This window comes from Nothobranchius furzeri, chromosome 3, assembly GCF_043380555.1.
Source record: "Nothobranchius furzeri strain GRZ-AD chromosome 3, NfurGRZ-RIMD1, whole genome shotgun sequence".
Classification (NCBI taxonomy): Eukaryota; Metazoa; Chordata; class Actinopteri; order Cyprinodontiformes; family Nothobranchiidae; genus Nothobranchius; species Nothobranchius furzeri.
In genome coordinates, this window is record NC_091743.1 from 66,845,742 (window position 1) to 66,862,966 (window position 17,225).

Consider the following 17,225-nt stretch of genomic DNA (forward strand, 5'->3'; position numbering starts at 1 on the left):
GCATGACAACAATTGCGCCACACCAGTAACCTAACAACCAGAGCGGAGGTTTAGCTGGAAACACAAACACAGAGACTGCGTTCCTCTGGGATCCACAGAGGTCAGGGAGGAAGTACAGCAGATCTGATATTGACTGGCACTGCCTTGAGATATCAGAGGAAGTTCATCTCATCCTGCCGTCTAATCAAATTACTTTGTTCTTTTCATGGAGTCCTTTAGGAGCACAAAGAAAAATCTTTTTACTAAATAAATTGTTACAAGATTTACTAGGTAAAACGGATTTTTCTGAGAAGGAAAACTTTATCACAGACAGCATGAGACCAGTTTCAAAACAGATTTCAGTGAAACACACACAAGTGTAAACAAAATTATCTCAACCTTATTTCTACCAAATCAAGCCCAAGGACACACATTTAGATAAATGGAGCACACCCTGGTGTACGCATGACAGGTGGGAGGAGTCTGATGAGGAAGCACATCTTGACACCTTCCACCTGGTGGATGCTGGGAATGATACCAGCCCCCGTGGCTCTGAAACAGCAAAAAGAAGAAACCACCCTTATTTTGGGTTCTTCATAATCCAACGTCTCTGATCAGAAAATGTCTTTTCCTGCTGAGCTGAACTGTGTTTAAGTAGAGTGGGATTCAGGCTCAGACACAGCTCTTAGAGCTGATTCGTTCGATAACAGATCATCCAGCTGCTGCATCTTTGTTTTGATGAGTGCCTGTCAGTCTGCTTCCAGATGTTTCTAACGTGGATTCCCTGATGGGAAACAGGATTTTCTTTTGGTTTCTCTTTGACGAGTGGTATTTATAAATGGCCTCCATTACATCCGCAGCAGACCAGTGGTGACGTGTGAGTGCGTCCTGCAGGGTGAAGAGCCCGTCTCTGGTCCGCCTCACTCCTTTACACACCGCCGTGCTGCGCAGCTCAAGTCCGATCTCATGAACAACTTTACGCAAATATTTCTGGGTCTCGTTGAGGCATTGCACCTCTGTAAACACAGAATAAACACGTTTCTAACTAGATTTATGGGAATTTTTAAATATTTGACTGTCCTTATTACCTAAAGTGAATTTGGGAGGCTGGAAGTGAATGCAGCGTAACCCCGTTAAAATAGGAGCCGATTTTCCGTCTGGACCCAGTAAACCTTTGGCCGCCATCTCGTATGCTTCCTGTGAGCCCATGTCTACCGTAGAATACCTGTTAGGATAAAAACAAGTCAGGTTGACTCACAAACATCTGATTTCAAAGTAACGTCCAGCAAAACACATTATCTTACATTCTCAAAGCCTTCTGATTGGCTCCTTCCAGCATTGCAGTGACTCTCTCCAGCTTATCCTCTGAGATGTGATCTGTTCAGATCACGTTTAAAGGACAAAAACAAATCAGGTACATTTGCATTTTTATAGCCTCGGATATCTGTAAGTACAAAATGAAGCTAATTTATCTAACTGCTAAAAACGATAGTTAAATACCATAAGTGGACCTTTCCAAAACCCGACCAGTGTGAGAGAAATCATGCGTTGCCATCCCAAATTCACACTCTAATGTATAGTCCTTAATAGAAAAGCAAAACAGAAATAACTTAATAAAACATCTTAAGGAAACAAATCCATGCCGTGTCAAACCAGCAGGAATGAGAATTTACCCGAGTGATTCGTGTATTGTACAGATCATTCAGAGTCTTGTTTCCATTCCCGACAGCAAGAACTTAAACACAGAAATGATAGAAAGTTTTATGAATTTTCTTGATAAAATTCAGACATTTTATCCGATGATCAAGTGGAAGTTTGTACCGAGGACGCCGGAGGACGAAGTATCCAGGCGGTGGCCCACTCCAACTTTGATTTGCTGGAATTCAGGTCCAGTCACTAAGACATGAAAAATATGCATCATTCTACCCACTCATGTACACTACTTACTGAATGCTGAATTACACCGGGCCGATATTTGTCCTTAATAAAGCTGATTTAAAGTCAGGCACATCCTTGGGCAGCACGGTGCTATTGCAAATTAAATTAAATGTATTTTTACATTCACAAATAACATCCGCATAATACATTCTCTAAATTAACTTTATTTAGGTATCTGACTAACGCGGAGCAGCGCACCAAGTTAAGATTTAACAATTAGTTGAATTCAGAGTTCAGAAATGTTGTGCATCCACTGATGTGATTAGTGACATTTTAGCATGAAAATAAGGTGGGAAACGTCTAAATATCAGCATCAGCTGACCGTGTCTCCTATTGATGCATCGGTATCGGCAATAGAAAAAAACAATATCGGTCGACCTCTATGCTGAATCATGGAGACGCAAGCTAAGGCTCAGTCCAAAAGGTGCGATGGATCAACAATGCATTTGTAGGAGGATGAATTGTGTCCCCCCAGCAGGCTGCTGGTGTAGATCGACACTTTCGAACATTTCTATCTTAAAATGTTTAACTAAAATTTTGAACCTGTTTTGGTCCTTTTTTCATTTGTGAACGTAAACCCCACAAAGCTTTTAGACATTTAGACATAGTGCATGATGCATCCGAAACCAATTATAAAACAATATGCAGGTGATCTACATACCTAGTGGGTGCTTCGACAGGACAGGGACCGCGGCTGGAGACACTCTGAGTCCTTTGGCTGCTCCAGGTTCATCGCTTGAGCTCACCAAGAACCGAACCTCACGAGGAACTGGCTGAGGATGTGTAGCGTTTACACCTGGAGACACACAACCAGGCATTCCAGGTCTATTTTATAAGAAACTGATAGCATTTCACACTAAAGTCGTGTCTCACCTTTAAGAAGATTAGTCTCTATCGTGTCCCGCACAAGTTTCCAGTGAACATCGGCAGGTTTGTAAACACAAAAAACTCCTTCTAGTCTCCGGAACATCCGAATAGCTGGAGTTGCCATTGTGTTGGGGAAAAAGCAACCTATTTTCATCTAGCATAAATTACATGTTTACCTACTGATGCTAACGCTTGCTAAAGCCGTCCTGCACGTGTATTTGCGCATGCGCGCATGATGTGTGTAATGGCTTTATGCTGATTGTATGCTGCCCCCTGCTGGAGTGGATGTGTTGGAAAGCAGCAGTAGTTTTAGAAGAAAATACAGGAATTGAGAAAATGTGGCATATGTATTTGTTTAATTTACGAGATTGGTCTCTTTTTTTAATTAGTGAATGGTTTCTATTTGAAATAAGTAGTAATTTTTTTTGTTACTTTTTTTTCAGAAAAGTCGGCGACATTTGCTTCTTTTGCCCACAGATGGCAGCAAAGTCGGACCTTCCTTCGGAAAGGAAGAAGAAGTAGAAAAGGAAACACATTGGATAACCTTGTTTAGAACTACAAGAGGACTTGAAGTGGTAACGTCGTCGACTTTGAGATATGTTGGTGTTGTACATTTGTTGCATTTTGACGTATATATTTAGGCCAACTGCAGCAAAAGAAGTAAGACTGGAAGTGTCGGTGTTGTGTAGAGATCTGTTTTCCCTGATATGTCGTCGTGCCCACCCAACCCCACATAGAAGAAGAAGAAAATATCATTTCTATAACGCCTCTCAAGATAAAAATCACGAGGCGCTTAAAGCAAATTAAACGCATCCGAACGGCTGACTGTCACATTAAAAGTAATTTCCCCAGGGTTGAATAGGGAAATAGTACTATACACCTGACAGAAACATCAGGCTTGTTTCCTCAGGGCTCGGGATCACACGTGACCACGCGTGTCATTCTGGGATGTCTACAGACATGTTGATGGCGTTAAGTGTGTAAAGGTGTAAACAAACCATGAAAACAAACACTATGTCGCAGAGAAGACGCAGATTTGGGACAAAGGAAGTGTTAAACAACAGGGATACACAGTTGTGTGTACACTCACAGGGAAACTGTAAATCACTGCCTTCAATAATTCATTGCAATCAGTTTCTGATCAACGTGCCTGCTTCTGAGTACTTAGATTGCTTTAAGTCTGCTTTAATTGCTCATACATAATGTATATGAGAACAGTCCTTTCTCTTTATGTCTGACTTATGTTTTTATATTTTTATCTTGTTTGTTTTTATCTTTTCTGTTGTTCTTTGGTTGAAAGCAAATTATGTCTGTTGCTGCTGCCTCTTGGCCAGATCGTCGTAAATGAGAATGAGTTCTCATTAAAGGTTAAATAAATTAAATAAAGATGTTGGGAACCGGTACGTGGACAAAAGAAGCCTTGTAAATGGTTTGGATCCATTTGAAAGACTCAAGACTGGAGCACCGAAGACAATGTTTTATTTGTTGGTTTTTTTAGTAAATGGGAGCCCATGAGGACCAAACACATTTACTGATTTGTAACAAACGATTACAAAACTTTTGCCATTCATAAATGTAGTTTTACACATTTACCTCTTCACTCATTGCCAGTGGTGAAAGGGAGTCGTTTTTCTGGAGGTTGTACTCCCGTGGATTTTTGACCCTAATGGCCATCAGTTGGTAAGGTCAAACACAAAAATATGGCTTGCTTGCTTGCATCGCCAGATAAAATACATATGGTCACTTTAAGTGATTTTTTTCTGGTCAGGTCGAATTAGGTCTGCATTTATTGTGATGCAGTGTATTACAAAAATGGGTTAGACGCCCACTTTTACTCTGAAATAAATTCTTGTTTTTCTGTTTCAGCTGTGATGCGAGCTCCTCTGCGCTGGGTGTTGTGGGACATTAAGGACACCCTGATGACTGTGCGTGGGTCTGTGGGGGAGCAGTACGCTAAGGAGGCAGAAAGGCTGGGCCTGAGCCTCAGTCCTGCAGAGGTCAACGCTGCTTTCTCGCAGGTTTATCGACGTTACAACAGCGCATATCCAAACTATGGCGTCTCTCGGGGTCTGAATGGACAAAATTGGTGGGTGACAGTGGTGAAGGAGACTCTGTCGCTGTGCAGGGTGCAGGATCCAGTCCTGTTAAATACCGTGGCCAACAATGTTTATCGTAACTTTAACAGCGCAGAAAACTGGGAGGTAAGCAGCGTCAGACACATTCATACACACAGAATGCATAAAAGGGTCCCTTCAGGCCCAGTTTTTTGTTTTGATGTGTCAGTTAAACAGTAATTAAAAGGGTTTGTTTTCATGAAGCGCTTTAAAATAAATTTAATTCATCTATCCATCTCCAACCTGTGTGACTGTTTTGTTTCAGGTCTATTCAGACTCCAAGCAGGCCCTACAGAGCTGTTCCTCTTTTGGACTGGAGCTGGGTGTGGTCTCTAACTTCGACATCCGTCTTGAAGAGGTCTTACGGAGCTGCGGGCTGCTGTCGCACTTTAGCTTTCTAGTCTCATCAGAAGAAGCCGGTGTAGCCAAGCCCAACCCAGCCATCTTTGCTCAGGCGCTGCAGAAATGTGGAACAGCTGCTGAAGGTGTGGCTCACGTCGGAGACCAATATGTAAACGATTACCTGGCTGCTCGCTCGGTGGGCATCCACGGGTTCCTTTTGGATCGACACAATAAACACAAGGACTCTGATGTTCCTCCAGACCACCGGATCAGCTCGTTGGAAGAGCTACCGTCACGTCTTCAGCAGCTTATGGCCTAAGAGCCAAAGTTCAATAATCTTTAGAGGTCAGTGCAGAATAATATAGAGAAGGTTATGTTTATTTGTTCTAAAATGTCTTTAAAATGAATTTTAACTGCTGAGGCAGGAAGAACAAAACCAAATCCACTTGTAAATACTGAAATTATATCAGTTCTGCTAAATTATTAGAAAAAAGACAAATAAATAACTACTGAAGTAATTTTTTATTATATATTTGATGTTAGCTTTGTACAACTCAATAGTTTAAAGTGATTAGACATGAACATCCCTCACCTTTCAGTGAAATTCATCAGTTTGAATCCAAAATGGGTCACCTACGGGATTCATGCAGATCTGATGAGAAAATATTTGGTTTAGTTTTCAAAGCTCAATTTTTAAGTTGTTAATTTAAAAACAATCATCCATTTCTGTACCCTCTTATCCACGCAGGGTCGCGGGGGCTGGTGCCTATCTCTAGCAGTCGTCGGGCAGACAGGCGGGGTACACCCTGGACAGGTTACCAATCCATCGCAGGGCAACACAGACACACACACACACACACCTAAGGACAGTTTTAGACAGACCAATCAACCTGACTCAAGGTGAGGCATCCTTCCAGTTTTATGACCCTCGGCTCTGGAACAATTCGCCAGAGAAGCTCAAGGCTGCAGAGAACGTTAATGTTTTCAAGGCCAGGCTCAAGACTCATCTTTTTTAGCATAGCTTTTAGCTCACATCCCCCCCCCCCCCCCCCCGCCCCCACACACACACACAGGTCTACTGCCTTCTAGTGGAGGATCTACAGTTGACAAGACCCAACAAAATTTCTAAATCAGTAATGTTAGTAAAACAGATTATTATATATTTGTTACATTTGACGTTCAGTTTTAAAAACTAGATTTTAATTGGCTTCTATTGTAATTTTTAATCCTGCTTGATCAGACTGTACTGTCTGTACCTTTAATTGTAATTAGATCATTTCTATTTCATCAACATTTGTGCAATTTGTAATTCAGACTGGTGTTTTGTCTGTAATTTGCTCTTTTGTTTTTTGCTCTTTTGTTTTTTGATAGATTCATCTTGGAGGAACTTTCTAGTCAAGTTGACAAATTGTTTCTACAAACTCACCTAAAGCGATTCCTTTTTCCAGATGAACAGGACAAGTTTAACTAACGTTAACTGCAGGACATAACCCATTTATTAAAAATGACATTATCTTTGTGAAATGACATTCCTGCTGGGTGATGGGGTGATTGGACCCTGAAGCTGCTCAGCTTTGAGCTTTACTAATGATTTGTTTCAGCACTTAAGTAGTGCGAATAGATCCGGATCGCTTAGGACTAATACCTTTGCAAATACGCTTATTTTAAACCATCTGCTCAGAAGCTGACTGCAAGGATGTTGGTCTGCGGATCAGAAGGGACCAAAAAAAAAAAAAAACCAAAAAAAAAAAAAATAAAACAAGGGCAGGAATATGGAAAAAGGTTTGGAGGACTTTAATCCAAAACATGGCTTCAAATTTGACCGCTTTCTAAATCTAATCATTTCAACTGATTTTTAATGAAAATGTAAGTTTCTTCTATTTGGGGTTAAATATGAACAGATACACACCATTAATTATCCATTTTTCACTTTTACGTCTTCATCGATAAGTGATTCGGACATTGTTTATCTTTAGACGTGCAACAAGGTGGCTTAATTCAAAGCTGGTTTAGTAGCTCAGGCTCTGAGGAGCTTCGCAGAAATCCAATTGCTGACATGATGGGATTTCAAAACTGAGCTTTTCTGACGGGCAACAAAAGAGAAGCGCAGCGTGTTACAAAAGACATCAATCCGGTGACTTCCAGTCAAAACAAAACACCGGCGTGACGAGGAGGCTGATGCAGGCTCGCGCCTAAAACAGGAGCGACTTCTGTCAATTTTAATAAATGGGAAAAACGTTTTCTTCATTAATAATTAAAATAAAACACGCAGATAAACATTTGCATTTTTAATCTTTCAATGAAAAGTAAATCAACAACTGAGGCTTTCCAGCTTTCAAACCAAGAACAAACATTAAGGTACTTTCAAAAAGACTTCCTATTAACACTGAATATTTCATATCAGGTCTGTAAACAAAGAAAAGCTTCATCCTCAGAGTATTTTTTTGGCATATAAACAATCACTTTTTACTCAAGCAAATATTCAGGCATTACATCAATGTCAGTTTTAAATATTTAATTCCGTCACCACAGATCATCTTTTAAAGCAATCAGAGGTTTCCTTTCTGAAATTTCCCGCTGTAACCCGGATGTTTCCTAGCTTTTTTGTTGTTTATTTAAAACTACGAGCCATGACTAAATCAAACACACCCCCCAGGTGGACAAGAGCAAACGCCGTGCCTCCTTCCCATCGGTGCAATTAGTTACAGACATATCTGGCATCTCCACATGTCGATGCGCTCGTTTAGTGACGACTTTGTGCAGTATTTACATTCTTTTACAGGAATTTACAAAAAAAAATAGTGCAATTCTGTTTTTTTTTTTTTAAAGCAGCGTAAGCAAAAGTGTCCACCTTGGTTATGCATGAGTTGGTACGGTTACAACTTTAAAATGAAAAATAAAAACCTCCGATTTCAAGTACAGCTCAGGAATTAAAATTATAGCTGACAAACATTTTATTTTCAGTCACAAAAACTGGAGCTATGAAGACTTCTCCCCAGATCACGTCAGAACAGTTCCCAGTTGGAGTTTTTTTTTCCCATAAAGCTCAAAATATGTAATATACAGTCAGACCGGTAAAAAAAAAAAACAATTCCTACTTCCATCAGGTGACGTAAGCTCCTTGTTTAAAAAACAGACACTAAAACACTCTTAAAGCATCAGTTTTCCCCACCGTCGATTCATAAAAAGGTCCTTGTGTTTGCAGGGTTCTGAGAATGGATGTGCAGAGACGATAAAAGACAAAAACAGGAATTGTGGTCTGAGATGTTTAAATGAATCGTCATGCAGCCAAAAACCGGAAAAAACGTTGGCGTTTCAGCATCCTCATGGGATTAATTCCTTGTGTCCTTTCAGTTGAGTCACAAATCAGGAGTTGCAGAGTTTCTCCCATGCAGGATTTGTCCGCATATTCAGTTTCAGGGGATCAGATAGAGCGTTGTCCCACAGAAACAAAGAGCAAAGCTTCCATCGTTTGCTGAAGTCCAAAAGTCCCAGTTAGATGAGAAAAAAAAATCTCACCTCCTGCCTTAGGACGTCAGAGCACAGTCACATGGATCTTTGTCGAGTTCAACTAAGACGTCTGGTCAAACCACTGGAAGGTAAACACGTGTCTCGTTAGGGTTTCAGATTGAAGCTGTCCACATTCAGCAGCTCTACAGGAAAATCACTCATGGACATTTATGCATTTAGAATAAGGATGTAAGCAAATATAGAATTGCCAAATATTTAAAAGCAGTGCATCGATTTTTTAAATTGAGAATTCATGTGCTAATATTTACTGTATTTTTCTGGGTGTTGCAATTCAAAATTCAACAGCTAGGTGGCAGCAGTTTTTACCACGCGAGATCTCTGGATGTGTCTGACCAGAGTTTTACAAATTAATTTTAAAACTAAATTCGGTCTTAAAAAGGTGTGGAACACTGAAAAACCATTCTTATTTCTGATTATAATCGGTCACCGTTGAGTTTGTCATGCAGGCTGAACATTAAAACAGTCCCCTACACCCATCTCCTGCATTAGCTTCTGATAGAAAACGAACAACGAAACTCCGGAATTTGATCTGATCTGACCCATCTACATCACACTGTCACTTAGCATTCATGGTCTCACCCATCTTGACTCGTGACAGGAAAGGCTGTTGTTGGTTTAGCATCCAGGAAGTAGCAGAGAACGCCTTGACTAGCAGAAGCTAACCATTAGCATTAGCAAATTCACCACACAGCAGAACTCCTCTAGGCTTGTGTTATTAGTGGAGATAAAACATCCACGTTGCAAGTCAGCGGTAGAGTCGTGTTGGTGTTATCCAATCCGAGGGAAGATGTCCAAATATCAGGAAATATGACTCCAAAACCTGCCGTCTGAAGCTCAGCTGTGATGTGGCTCACTTTAGTTCCTGGAAACGGTGCATCGGTGGTTTTTGCCCCCCCCCCCCCCCCCCCCCCCGTGTATGAATTACAAGGCATTCATTCCTACTAGAGATCACTGCAAATATATTAAATTAATGTTCCACACCTTCAAAAATTACAACTATCATCTGGCTTTTAGTATAGCAATATATATAGCATCATCTTCCCTGTATATCGAATGGCTAGATTCTTGACTATACACACTCCTAATTTGGAATATTGACCATTGCAATTTTCAAGGCCATTATTGTCCAATATTATATTCAGAGACCAAAAGTTGCAACAACCTCTCAAAACGATGTCTGGACTTTTCTATTCATTGCCCCAAGGTAAACGGGGGTGGGGGGGTGGGGGGTGTCAAAGAGGTGGTCTAAGGTCCAACTTTCCATTGCATTCATTTACAGGATCCTCCAGAAGACACGGGGACTATGTAAACACGACTAAAGGAGTAAGTCAATAAGTCAACCATAATTCTAAAATCATGACCAAAAGAACAGCACAAAGAAAATAAAGCCCAATTTCTCCGGGGCATTCTTTTTCAAACAACTCTCCCAAACGCTATGTTCACAACCGTCCCATAAGAAAATAGTGTAGCCAGTGAGTTGTATCTGATGAAATTAGTCTGCAGAAGGAAAAACGCAAACATGCACAGCTCTACGCTTTGTTCTTGGAACACTAGAACAAGTTGTCTCCAAAGAAGGAACTGGTGGAAACTAAAATCAGATATTTGAAACCAATCAAGTTTGTCTGTATCTTTTAGTTTTGCGTTTTTTAATCTTTTAGATGAACGTCTAGTTTGATCTGTATTATGCAATAAACTAAAATAATATGCAGATCAACAACTGTGAAATTTACAATACTGGAGCCTAGATGTTAGTTATCAGTCCTGTTGGCAATAAAAGCCATTTCTACAAACAAAGGCCATTCGGGGTGCAGTTTAAAATGTTTAATTAGTAATTAATATTTGTAGCCATTACACAGAAACATTTTAAAATGCAAATTTAATGTCTAATAAGTAGTTTTTTTAAACTACAAGCACCATTATTCAAATCTTTTTAACACAAGGCCTTTGTCATAAAAAACAAAAAACTTTATACAAATGTGATTAACATGCAATTTTTTATGCAATGAGAAAAATGGAGGTAAGTACCACTCTCTGGAGGATAGCAGGGCACTCCATGCTTCTCTGTCACATAGAGATGTGCACGACTTCGCCTTCGACAGTCCTGCCTCCACCAGCAACTGAAGGGAAAGCAAAGAAAGAAATGGAAATGGGGCGACTCCTGATTGTTTCTCTAAAAGCTGCAAATCAACTTACTGTAAGAATGAGCACAGCACCATGATGAGAACACAACCGATCACGCACAGCACCAGCACCGTGGCAACTGCCTGCTGCCTGTGATTGGTCGCCACGATGGCGAGCAGGTCTGCATGCTCACACCTCAACCCGACAAAACCTGGATGACACCTACAAGTACGACACAAATGTCAAAATAAAAACAGGAGACGGGACTGTTCAATGTATTAAATAGTCCGAATCACTGGTTGAATGAAAGATAAAGGAATCGTTTTGGGAATAAAATGTTGCAGATTGATGAAAATGAGTTTCTGGGTCTTTCATTGTATGTTTTCCCTGCTTGTTTTGATTTATGCTGCAGCTTTCAAATTATTTGTCTCAGTTTCTCCAGAATACTTTTCGAATACAAACACCATCACTTCAAGTTCAGACTTCAAATCACATTAGATCTGCAGATTCCACTAATGTCTCTGCAGACAGATGGCTGCATTTTACTCCAACGTAAGGAAGGTTTTTTTAAACGAGAACTAAATCATTCCAAAAAGACAAAACACCAGAAATAACACAGAAGTTTAGAAAATCAAAGTGGAAAAACAACCTTAGCAGGTGAGAAATGATTAACCTCATATTGCAGTCTTGTAGTTTTCACTTTTTTTTTTTTGTCTGAACAAATTAAACAGGAGCAGCAGTTTACTCACACGCATGCAGGCGTCTCTTCCTGAATCAGGAAGCGACACGTGCCGTGAAAACAGAAATGTTGGTGGGAGTCTGGACAGTCATCAAAGTGAGAGCGAACAGCCGCCGCCACAAACTCTGTAAGAAGGAGGAAACAAGATTGTTTTTTACTACAATCGCAAACAGTTTTTCAGAAGCACGGACCACCATAACATAGGATCGTTCTAAATGAAAATCTACTTTTTGGATCAGAATCTGTTGAAAGGAAGAGATGAAACATCCCTTTTTGCAGCCATGTTTAGTTGGCCTTTGACATTGTGAGGAGCCTGTTTAATCAATAACTGAATGCTGCTCCTCTCAACCAGTGCGCGTGCTCCATTTACACACCTCCATTTGGAGCAGCAGGCTAAGTGGAGAAGTGAACTAGTTTAAATGTTGAATTAAATGCTGTGCATGAACCAGAGGAGAATTGACGTGCCTTTTTAAATGCTCATTGCACTCTTATGATTTCAGCTTTGTAAGATAGCAATGAATCAAAACCTTTTGACAGAAATACACTTAAAAATCGCAGAAAATCCCTTTAAGGGGACAGCTCCTCTCTTATCACTCACTGCTGCCACAATGATGGAGCACAGACCTACTTTTTTCAAGATTGAAAATATGTTTTATGCATTTCTCTTTGTCAACTCATCCAAACGGATCAATAGCAAGTTTCTTCGGAGCAAGATGAAGAGCCAACCTATTTGTATCAACATGTTGTGTGGGAGTTTCTCCTTCAGAATGGAAATTGGTTCCGTTCAATTTTTTATTTTATTCTTTAGTTTGCACAACATTTTGAAACTAAATTGGTTTTTAGCCAAAAACACAAGAATTAGAAGTATGAACATTGATTTTGGACAAGGAACAATATGTAGGACTTTTACAAGGAAATAATCCCAAAACAGTCAGTCTCAATCATGTTAGAAGGAAGGTTACACTGAAACCGATTTTCTTCTCAGTAAGCTGAGGGGGTTGTCAGTGTTTCTCCTTTCAAAATGGTCAAACAGGATCGTAGTCTTCATTTACAGAGACCAGAGGGTCACAGCGTCTGCGCCGGCAAGCAAACAACTCCAGTTTTTTTAAAAGACCGAAGCCAGTAAACAGGCACAGCCCAGATGTAATTTCTTTTACCCCAATAAAGCAACAGCTTTTTGTTCCTCTAATATCAGGTGAAGCAGGCTAGAGGCTAACAATGAGCTAACAATGCTAACAGTGAATTAGAAGCAAATAGCTCTAAAAATATCGCAAGCTACTTTTTCTATTACCAACAACTCAATATTACAGTGAAATGTGTGTGTAAAGTGAATAATTAGTGAGTCGTGGCATTTTACTTCCTTTAATAAGAAGTTGTTCAGCTATAACAATAACAGCAAGAGGGTAAACAACTGGACTCCCTCTAATGCTGGAGGCCTACTACCGTAATAAGTGTAGTAGGTGCGCCAACAGATATGACTAAATACTTATATTTCTGGCACTGATCCATAACTGGTAACAGCCATGATACTCACAAAACAGGAGTGAGAAAGCAACTTTTTGTTTAGAGAAGAGGACTGCAGTACCCAAATTTGACCACAGGGTGTCTCACTTAGCTACTTCGTTCTTACAAACTGCACCTTTAAGTCTAAAGAAATATGGTCAGCCTTTCAAAATACGAGTTTGATCAACCTTTACATAAAAACAGGCTCCATTTCTAGAAAAATGTAAAGAATTCAGAAAAATGCTGTCGTACTGGAATAAATTTGTAAAAAAAAAAATTGAGCATATCTAAAAAGTGGTGTACTGTAGTCAGAAATTGTTATACGTGTGTATTTATTTTAGCATTTATGTTAGGTAAGCCACGCTGTGAAACTGAAAGCCTTCATGTTGCAACTGAAGACTGATTCAATGCAAAATTTAAAAATCTGATTTTTGTGCCAGCATTCAGAATATATCAGTGAAACCTAAAAATAGTAAAAGCCTTTAGGGAAGCCTGAAACAGAAGACTAAAGCTACCGCCCACGCCACCAACGTTAGGCCGCTAAGCCTTCTCCTCCCCGTTGTGGTGGCTTACATCTTTCAGTTTACCTGGAAGGCACGATCGGTGTGAAAGGAAACTCCTGGTGAGAAAAGAAACAAAAACCTCCCTCCATCAGGCTGCATTAGGGTTCAGGAGGGCGTACATCCCTGCAGCAACAACAGTTTCTAAGCTAGAAATTAAAGACTGGAAGAAGCAGTCTCACCTTTCACTCTGACAAAACAACCAGGTTGGGATGCAAACAGAACATTTCATAAACGTAAAGCCGTACAGTCAGACAAATTCCCAAGTTAGTGACTCACACTAACCAAAACAGACGCTACACTGTGGCATTCAGGGTGAGAGGGGAGGATGAGCATCCAGACAGATAGCTGCATAACAGCCCCTCGTCACACACTCCATTCCATCGGTAAATGGGTCCTTGGATTCCTGCCTACATGCATTGTCTCTTTCTTTCAGACGCTGTGAAAGCACTCTGTTGTCCCTCAGGCATCTGCCTACCAAGCCCTTTCTCTTTCCATGCGATTCTGGCAGAGGAACACCGACACACAAGCCAGCCTCCAGGAGTAAGGTGCTTTTCAGACAATCATCCAATACTGTAAGAGTGGCGTTTGTGTAAAGGCTCCACGTACAGCTTATTATTTCTAACAGCAGCCCACGATCATGCTGAGAGGATCGATTATCAGCGTGCCACCCTGTCTGCTGTCCCTGCTTTCTAATGACTCGGACTTACTCTTAACTGGATGGTTGTTGGTCCCGGCAGGCCTTTTGGTTGTGGAAGTGCTGTTGCTGCTTGTTGAATCACGAAGATCATCAACTGACATCGTGTTTGCAGGAAACAAAGCCTCTGCAACTGTTGAACTTATCTGCTCTGCTTCAGTTGGAACAAAGAAACCTGCTGAAAAAGGACAGAAATATGCTCAAGCATTAAGTGTATAGAAAAGCAACCCCTCCCACACCTCATGGGGCTCACTTTGATCTGTAGGGACGTTAATAGGAAACACGCTTTTGCCAGGAGTCAAAGAGCTGCTAGTGGAGGTGTTTGGAGCTGCTGTGGCATTTGTGGTGATGGAAACGTTGCCTTCAATCATGGCTGAGCTGCTAGGACCTGTTCCAAATGTGAAAAGAGAACCTGGAGAGGAGGAAAAAACTAAATAAGCAGTGAAACTTCCCTGTAAAAGACATTTGGTGAAAACAATTTATGTTTATATTTATTTATTTGGCAGACACTTTTATCCAAAGTGACTTACAATTTATAACCTATAGGGCATGTTGTGATCTGTGGGGGAAACCGGAAAACCCGGAGGAAACCCACGCATGCATGGGGAGAACACGCAACTCCACGCAGAATGGCCAGAGCCGAGTTTCGAACCTCCGACCTTCGTGCTGCAAGGCTACAGTACTAATAACTGCGCCACCATGCAGCCCATTGATATAAACTGACTGACAATCACCAACATAATACGGTGATGTCACCTTTAAAAGAAAATCGTGATTAACTTTGTTCATGTAAACTGTTCACAGCCTCTCAGTAGCTGTGCCTGCTAAAGAGATGAAATTAAAGTGCGATAAATACAACAGAGACGACGCGCAATCACAAACTGATAAGCCAATGTCTCGCTTATGCATTACAATGATAAACATTGAAAAAAATACACAAAAGTGAATTATGAATCAATTACTCACGGAAATTGAGATTGACTGAAGTTATAATAAACATTTATCTTCAGAATTGCACAAGTCCAGAGACTTGTTGCCTCATTCTTCACCAAATCCATCAACTCACCGCCTAACAGAACCAGGGCATCCCACAGAATCCACATCATCGTGACGACTGGAGGTCCGAGGCGCAGCTTCACTCAAATGCGGGCGTGTAAAGAAACCACATGAGTGTTTCAGGCTTCAGGACGACGAGCAGCATCAGAGATCATTTAATCCCAAAGCCAACGAGCAGACCCAGACATCTGGTCCAGAAAGATGAGATGCAGTCGGTTAAGAGCCGCTCTGGCCGAGTTTTCTACCTCCTTTCCCTCCTGCAGGTCTGAGCGTTTAACTTGTCGGGACTCAATTGAGGAAACTCGTGTAATCCAGTCAGAGGACCAATTAGAGACGAGGGGGAGGAGAGGCTCGCTAGATGACCTCACTGTTACTCCATGTTGGTTTGTTTGGATCATAAATAAGTAAACGAGACATCTCAATCCACTTTTAGACAGGCATCTATATATTTGATCGATTAGTTGTTATTAGAAACTCTTGGTCATCATTTTCTAGCCTAATGAAAATCCATCTCTTATTTATTTTATGTTCAAACAAGCAGATTTTTCTGATTAAAAGCTATTTAATCAAAAGTTATCATATTTTTACTCTAAAATTGAAAATCCGTGTTGTTTATTTTTCTTGACCATAAAAAGGAACATTGTAATAAATTGAACATTTAGGTATATGGCATTGCAGCCTGTAAAAAAGTAGGCTACATAATTATATTTTAATAACAGCATGACAAAATAAAGATAGATAGATATAAATTTGAATGATTCTTGTATTGATTGCGCTTGTGCTGGTTAAAACTTCATTTCTACATAAAGATCATTTCAGCCCTGACCATTTTAAATGTAACACCCTCTAACTCTGAATGGCACCATTAAAGAGCAAGTCAACCCCTACCAGAGTCTTAAGGCTGGTTTATGCTTGACGCGTCCGCGAGGTCCGCACGGCTCCACGCGGAAAAGTTGCGTCATTTTGCGTCATTTTAACAACCACGCCTCTCCACCGTGTCTCCGCACGGCCCAAGATTTCCGCAACGCGCACTTCGGAAAATTTCTAACCACGTGGAAGGACGGACGCGGAAAAACATGGCGGACCGGCAAGAACTAGTATGGCAGAGGTTCGTAAATACAGACATTTGTATGATTCAGTTCTCAGAGATCACCGGGATTAACATGTTGTTAATCATTCTTGGAGAGAAATAGCTCGCACTGTCGGAAAAGACGAGGACGCTGTTAAAAATGCTGAAATGCCATGTTGTAAACAGTAATTTCTACTTCTACTATGGTGTAGTGTTGGATGCATGCCGTAGAGCTCCATGCTGCCCCGTTCAGTTTGGGAGAATATTGGCTCACCGCAGAGACGAGCCGCACAAACCATAAACGCTGCGAGTTGTGAAGCGCGTTCCATCCGCGAGCCGCATCACCGCGCGGAAAGTGAATGTGTCAAGTATAAACCAAGCTTTAAACTTTGCACACTTGGAGGCAAACTGCTGAGAAAACGGCCTAGAATGACTGTTTGCAGCAAGCAGATTCCTCACTGTATGCACCTAAGTTTCACTGAGTTTTCTGCCTCACTGAGGTGAAAATCAACCCAGCTTGATAATTTTTCACCACACGGGGGGCAAAAAACCCCTGTGTGTGCACTATGGGACCTGCCGTGTCGGTACAGGATCTGCTCGAGTGCAAGATCGGCTCGAAACATGACCCTCACAGTGCTCCCAGCAACGTCCAGATGAGAATATGCCTGGTCCAGCAGGTAGATGGGCATCCTCCACACCAATATGAGGT

At 41.0% G+C, this 17,225-nt stretch overlaps 3 protein-coding genes across 8 annotated transcripts; 1 reads left to right on the top strand and 2 right to left on the bottom strand.

Annotated features, from left to right (window-relative positions):
• Positions 1-213: 213 nt before the first annotated feature.
• On the bottom strand, positions 214-3,022 carry trub2 (TruB pseudouridine (psi) synthase family member 2). Its single transcript, XM_015958854.3, has 8 exons — positions 2,791-3,022; positions 2,579-2,713; positions 1,801-1,875; positions 1,653-1,714; positions 1,480-1,561; positions 1,284-1,356; positions 1,068-1,204; positions 214-995 (listed from the first exon to the last, which is right to left on the bottom strand). The coding sequence occupies exons 1-8, from the start codon at positions 2,936-2,938 to the stop codon at positions 691-693; spliced, it is 1,017 nt and encodes a 338-aa protein (XP_015814340.1). The 5' UTR covers positions 2,939-3,022; the 3' UTR covers positions 214-690.
• A 202-nt stretch (positions 3,023-3,224) lies between these two features.
• hdhd3 (haloacid dehalogenase-like hydrolase domain containing 3) lies at positions 3,225-6,765 on the top strand. Of its 5 annotated transcripts, none has more exons than XM_070549403.1 (4): positions 3,225-3,359; positions 4,651-4,985; positions 5,164-5,585; positions 6,612-6,765. In XM_070549403.1, the coding sequence occupies exons 2-3, from the start codon at positions 4,656-4,658 to the stop codon at positions 5,557-5,559; spliced, it is 726 nt and encodes a 241-aa protein (XP_070405504.1). In that variant the 5' UTR covers positions 3,225-3,359; positions 4,651-4,655; the 3' UTR covers positions 5,560-5,585; positions 6,612-6,765. The 5 variants fall into 5 exon arrangements, with proteins under 5 accessions (XP_070405504.1, XP_070405503.1, XP_015814344.3 ...); XM_070549402.1 differs by lacking the exon at positions 6,612-6,765 and adding an exon at positions 5,989-6,210; XM_015958858.3 differs by lacking the exon at positions 6,612-6,765 and having other exon boundaries at positions 5,164-5,758.
• Positions 6,766-8,693: 1,928 nt separating this feature from the next.
• tgfa (transforming growth factor, alpha) lies at positions 8,694-15,637 on the bottom strand. 2 transcript variants are annotated; one of them, XM_054730825.2, is made up of 7 exons: positions 15,458-15,637; positions 14,645-14,803; positions 14,405-14,566; positions 11,642-11,756; positions 10,965-11,114; positions 10,797-10,888; positions 8,694-8,832 (listed from the first exon to the last, which is right to left on the bottom strand). In XM_054730825.2, exons 1-7 carry the CDS (start codon positions 15,495-15,497, stop codon positions 8,825-8,827), a joined length of 726 nt encoding a protein of 241 aa, XP_054586800.2. In that variant the 5' UTR covers positions 15,498-15,637; the 3' UTR covers positions 8,694-8,824. The 2 variants fall into 2 exon arrangements, with proteins under 2 accessions (XP_054586800.2, XP_015814343.3); XM_015958857.3 differs by having other exon boundaries at positions 14,405-14,569.
• Positions 15,638-17,225: the final 1,588 nt, after the last annotated feature.

Coding starts and splice junctions, on each gene's coding strand:
- trub2 (XM_015958854.3), bottom strand. CDS start 2,938: ATGAAAATAGGTTGCTTTTTCCCCAACACAATGGCAACTCCAGCTATT. Junction 1,876..2,578: donor CCTGTCGAAGCACCCACTAG/GTATGTAGATCA, acceptor TTCATGTCTTAG/TGACTGGACCTGAATTCCAG. Junction 1,205..1,283: donor AATCAGAAGGCTTTGAGAAT/GTAAGATAATGT, acceptor TTATCCTAACAG/GTATTCTACGGTAGACATGG.
- tgfa (XM_015958857.3), bottom strand. CDS start 15,497: ATGATGTGGATTCTGTGGGATGCCCTGGTTCTGTTAGGCG. Junction 14,804..15,457: donor TGCCCTGGTTCTGTTAGGCG/GTGAGTTGATGG, acceptor CCTCCTCTCCAG/GTTCTCTTTTCACATTTGGA. Junction 11,115..11,641: donor GAAGAGACGCCTGCATGCGT/GTGAGTAAACTG, acceptor TCGTACTTGTAG/GTGTCATCCAGGTTTTGTCG.
- hdhd3 (XM_070549403.1), top strand. CDS start 4,656: ATGCGAGCTCCTCTGCGCTGGGTGTTGTGGGACATTAAGGACACCCTG. Junction 4,986..5,163: donor ACAGCGCAGAAAACTGGGAG/GTAAGCAGCGTC, acceptor GTTTTGTTTCAG/GTCTATTCAGACTCCAAGCA.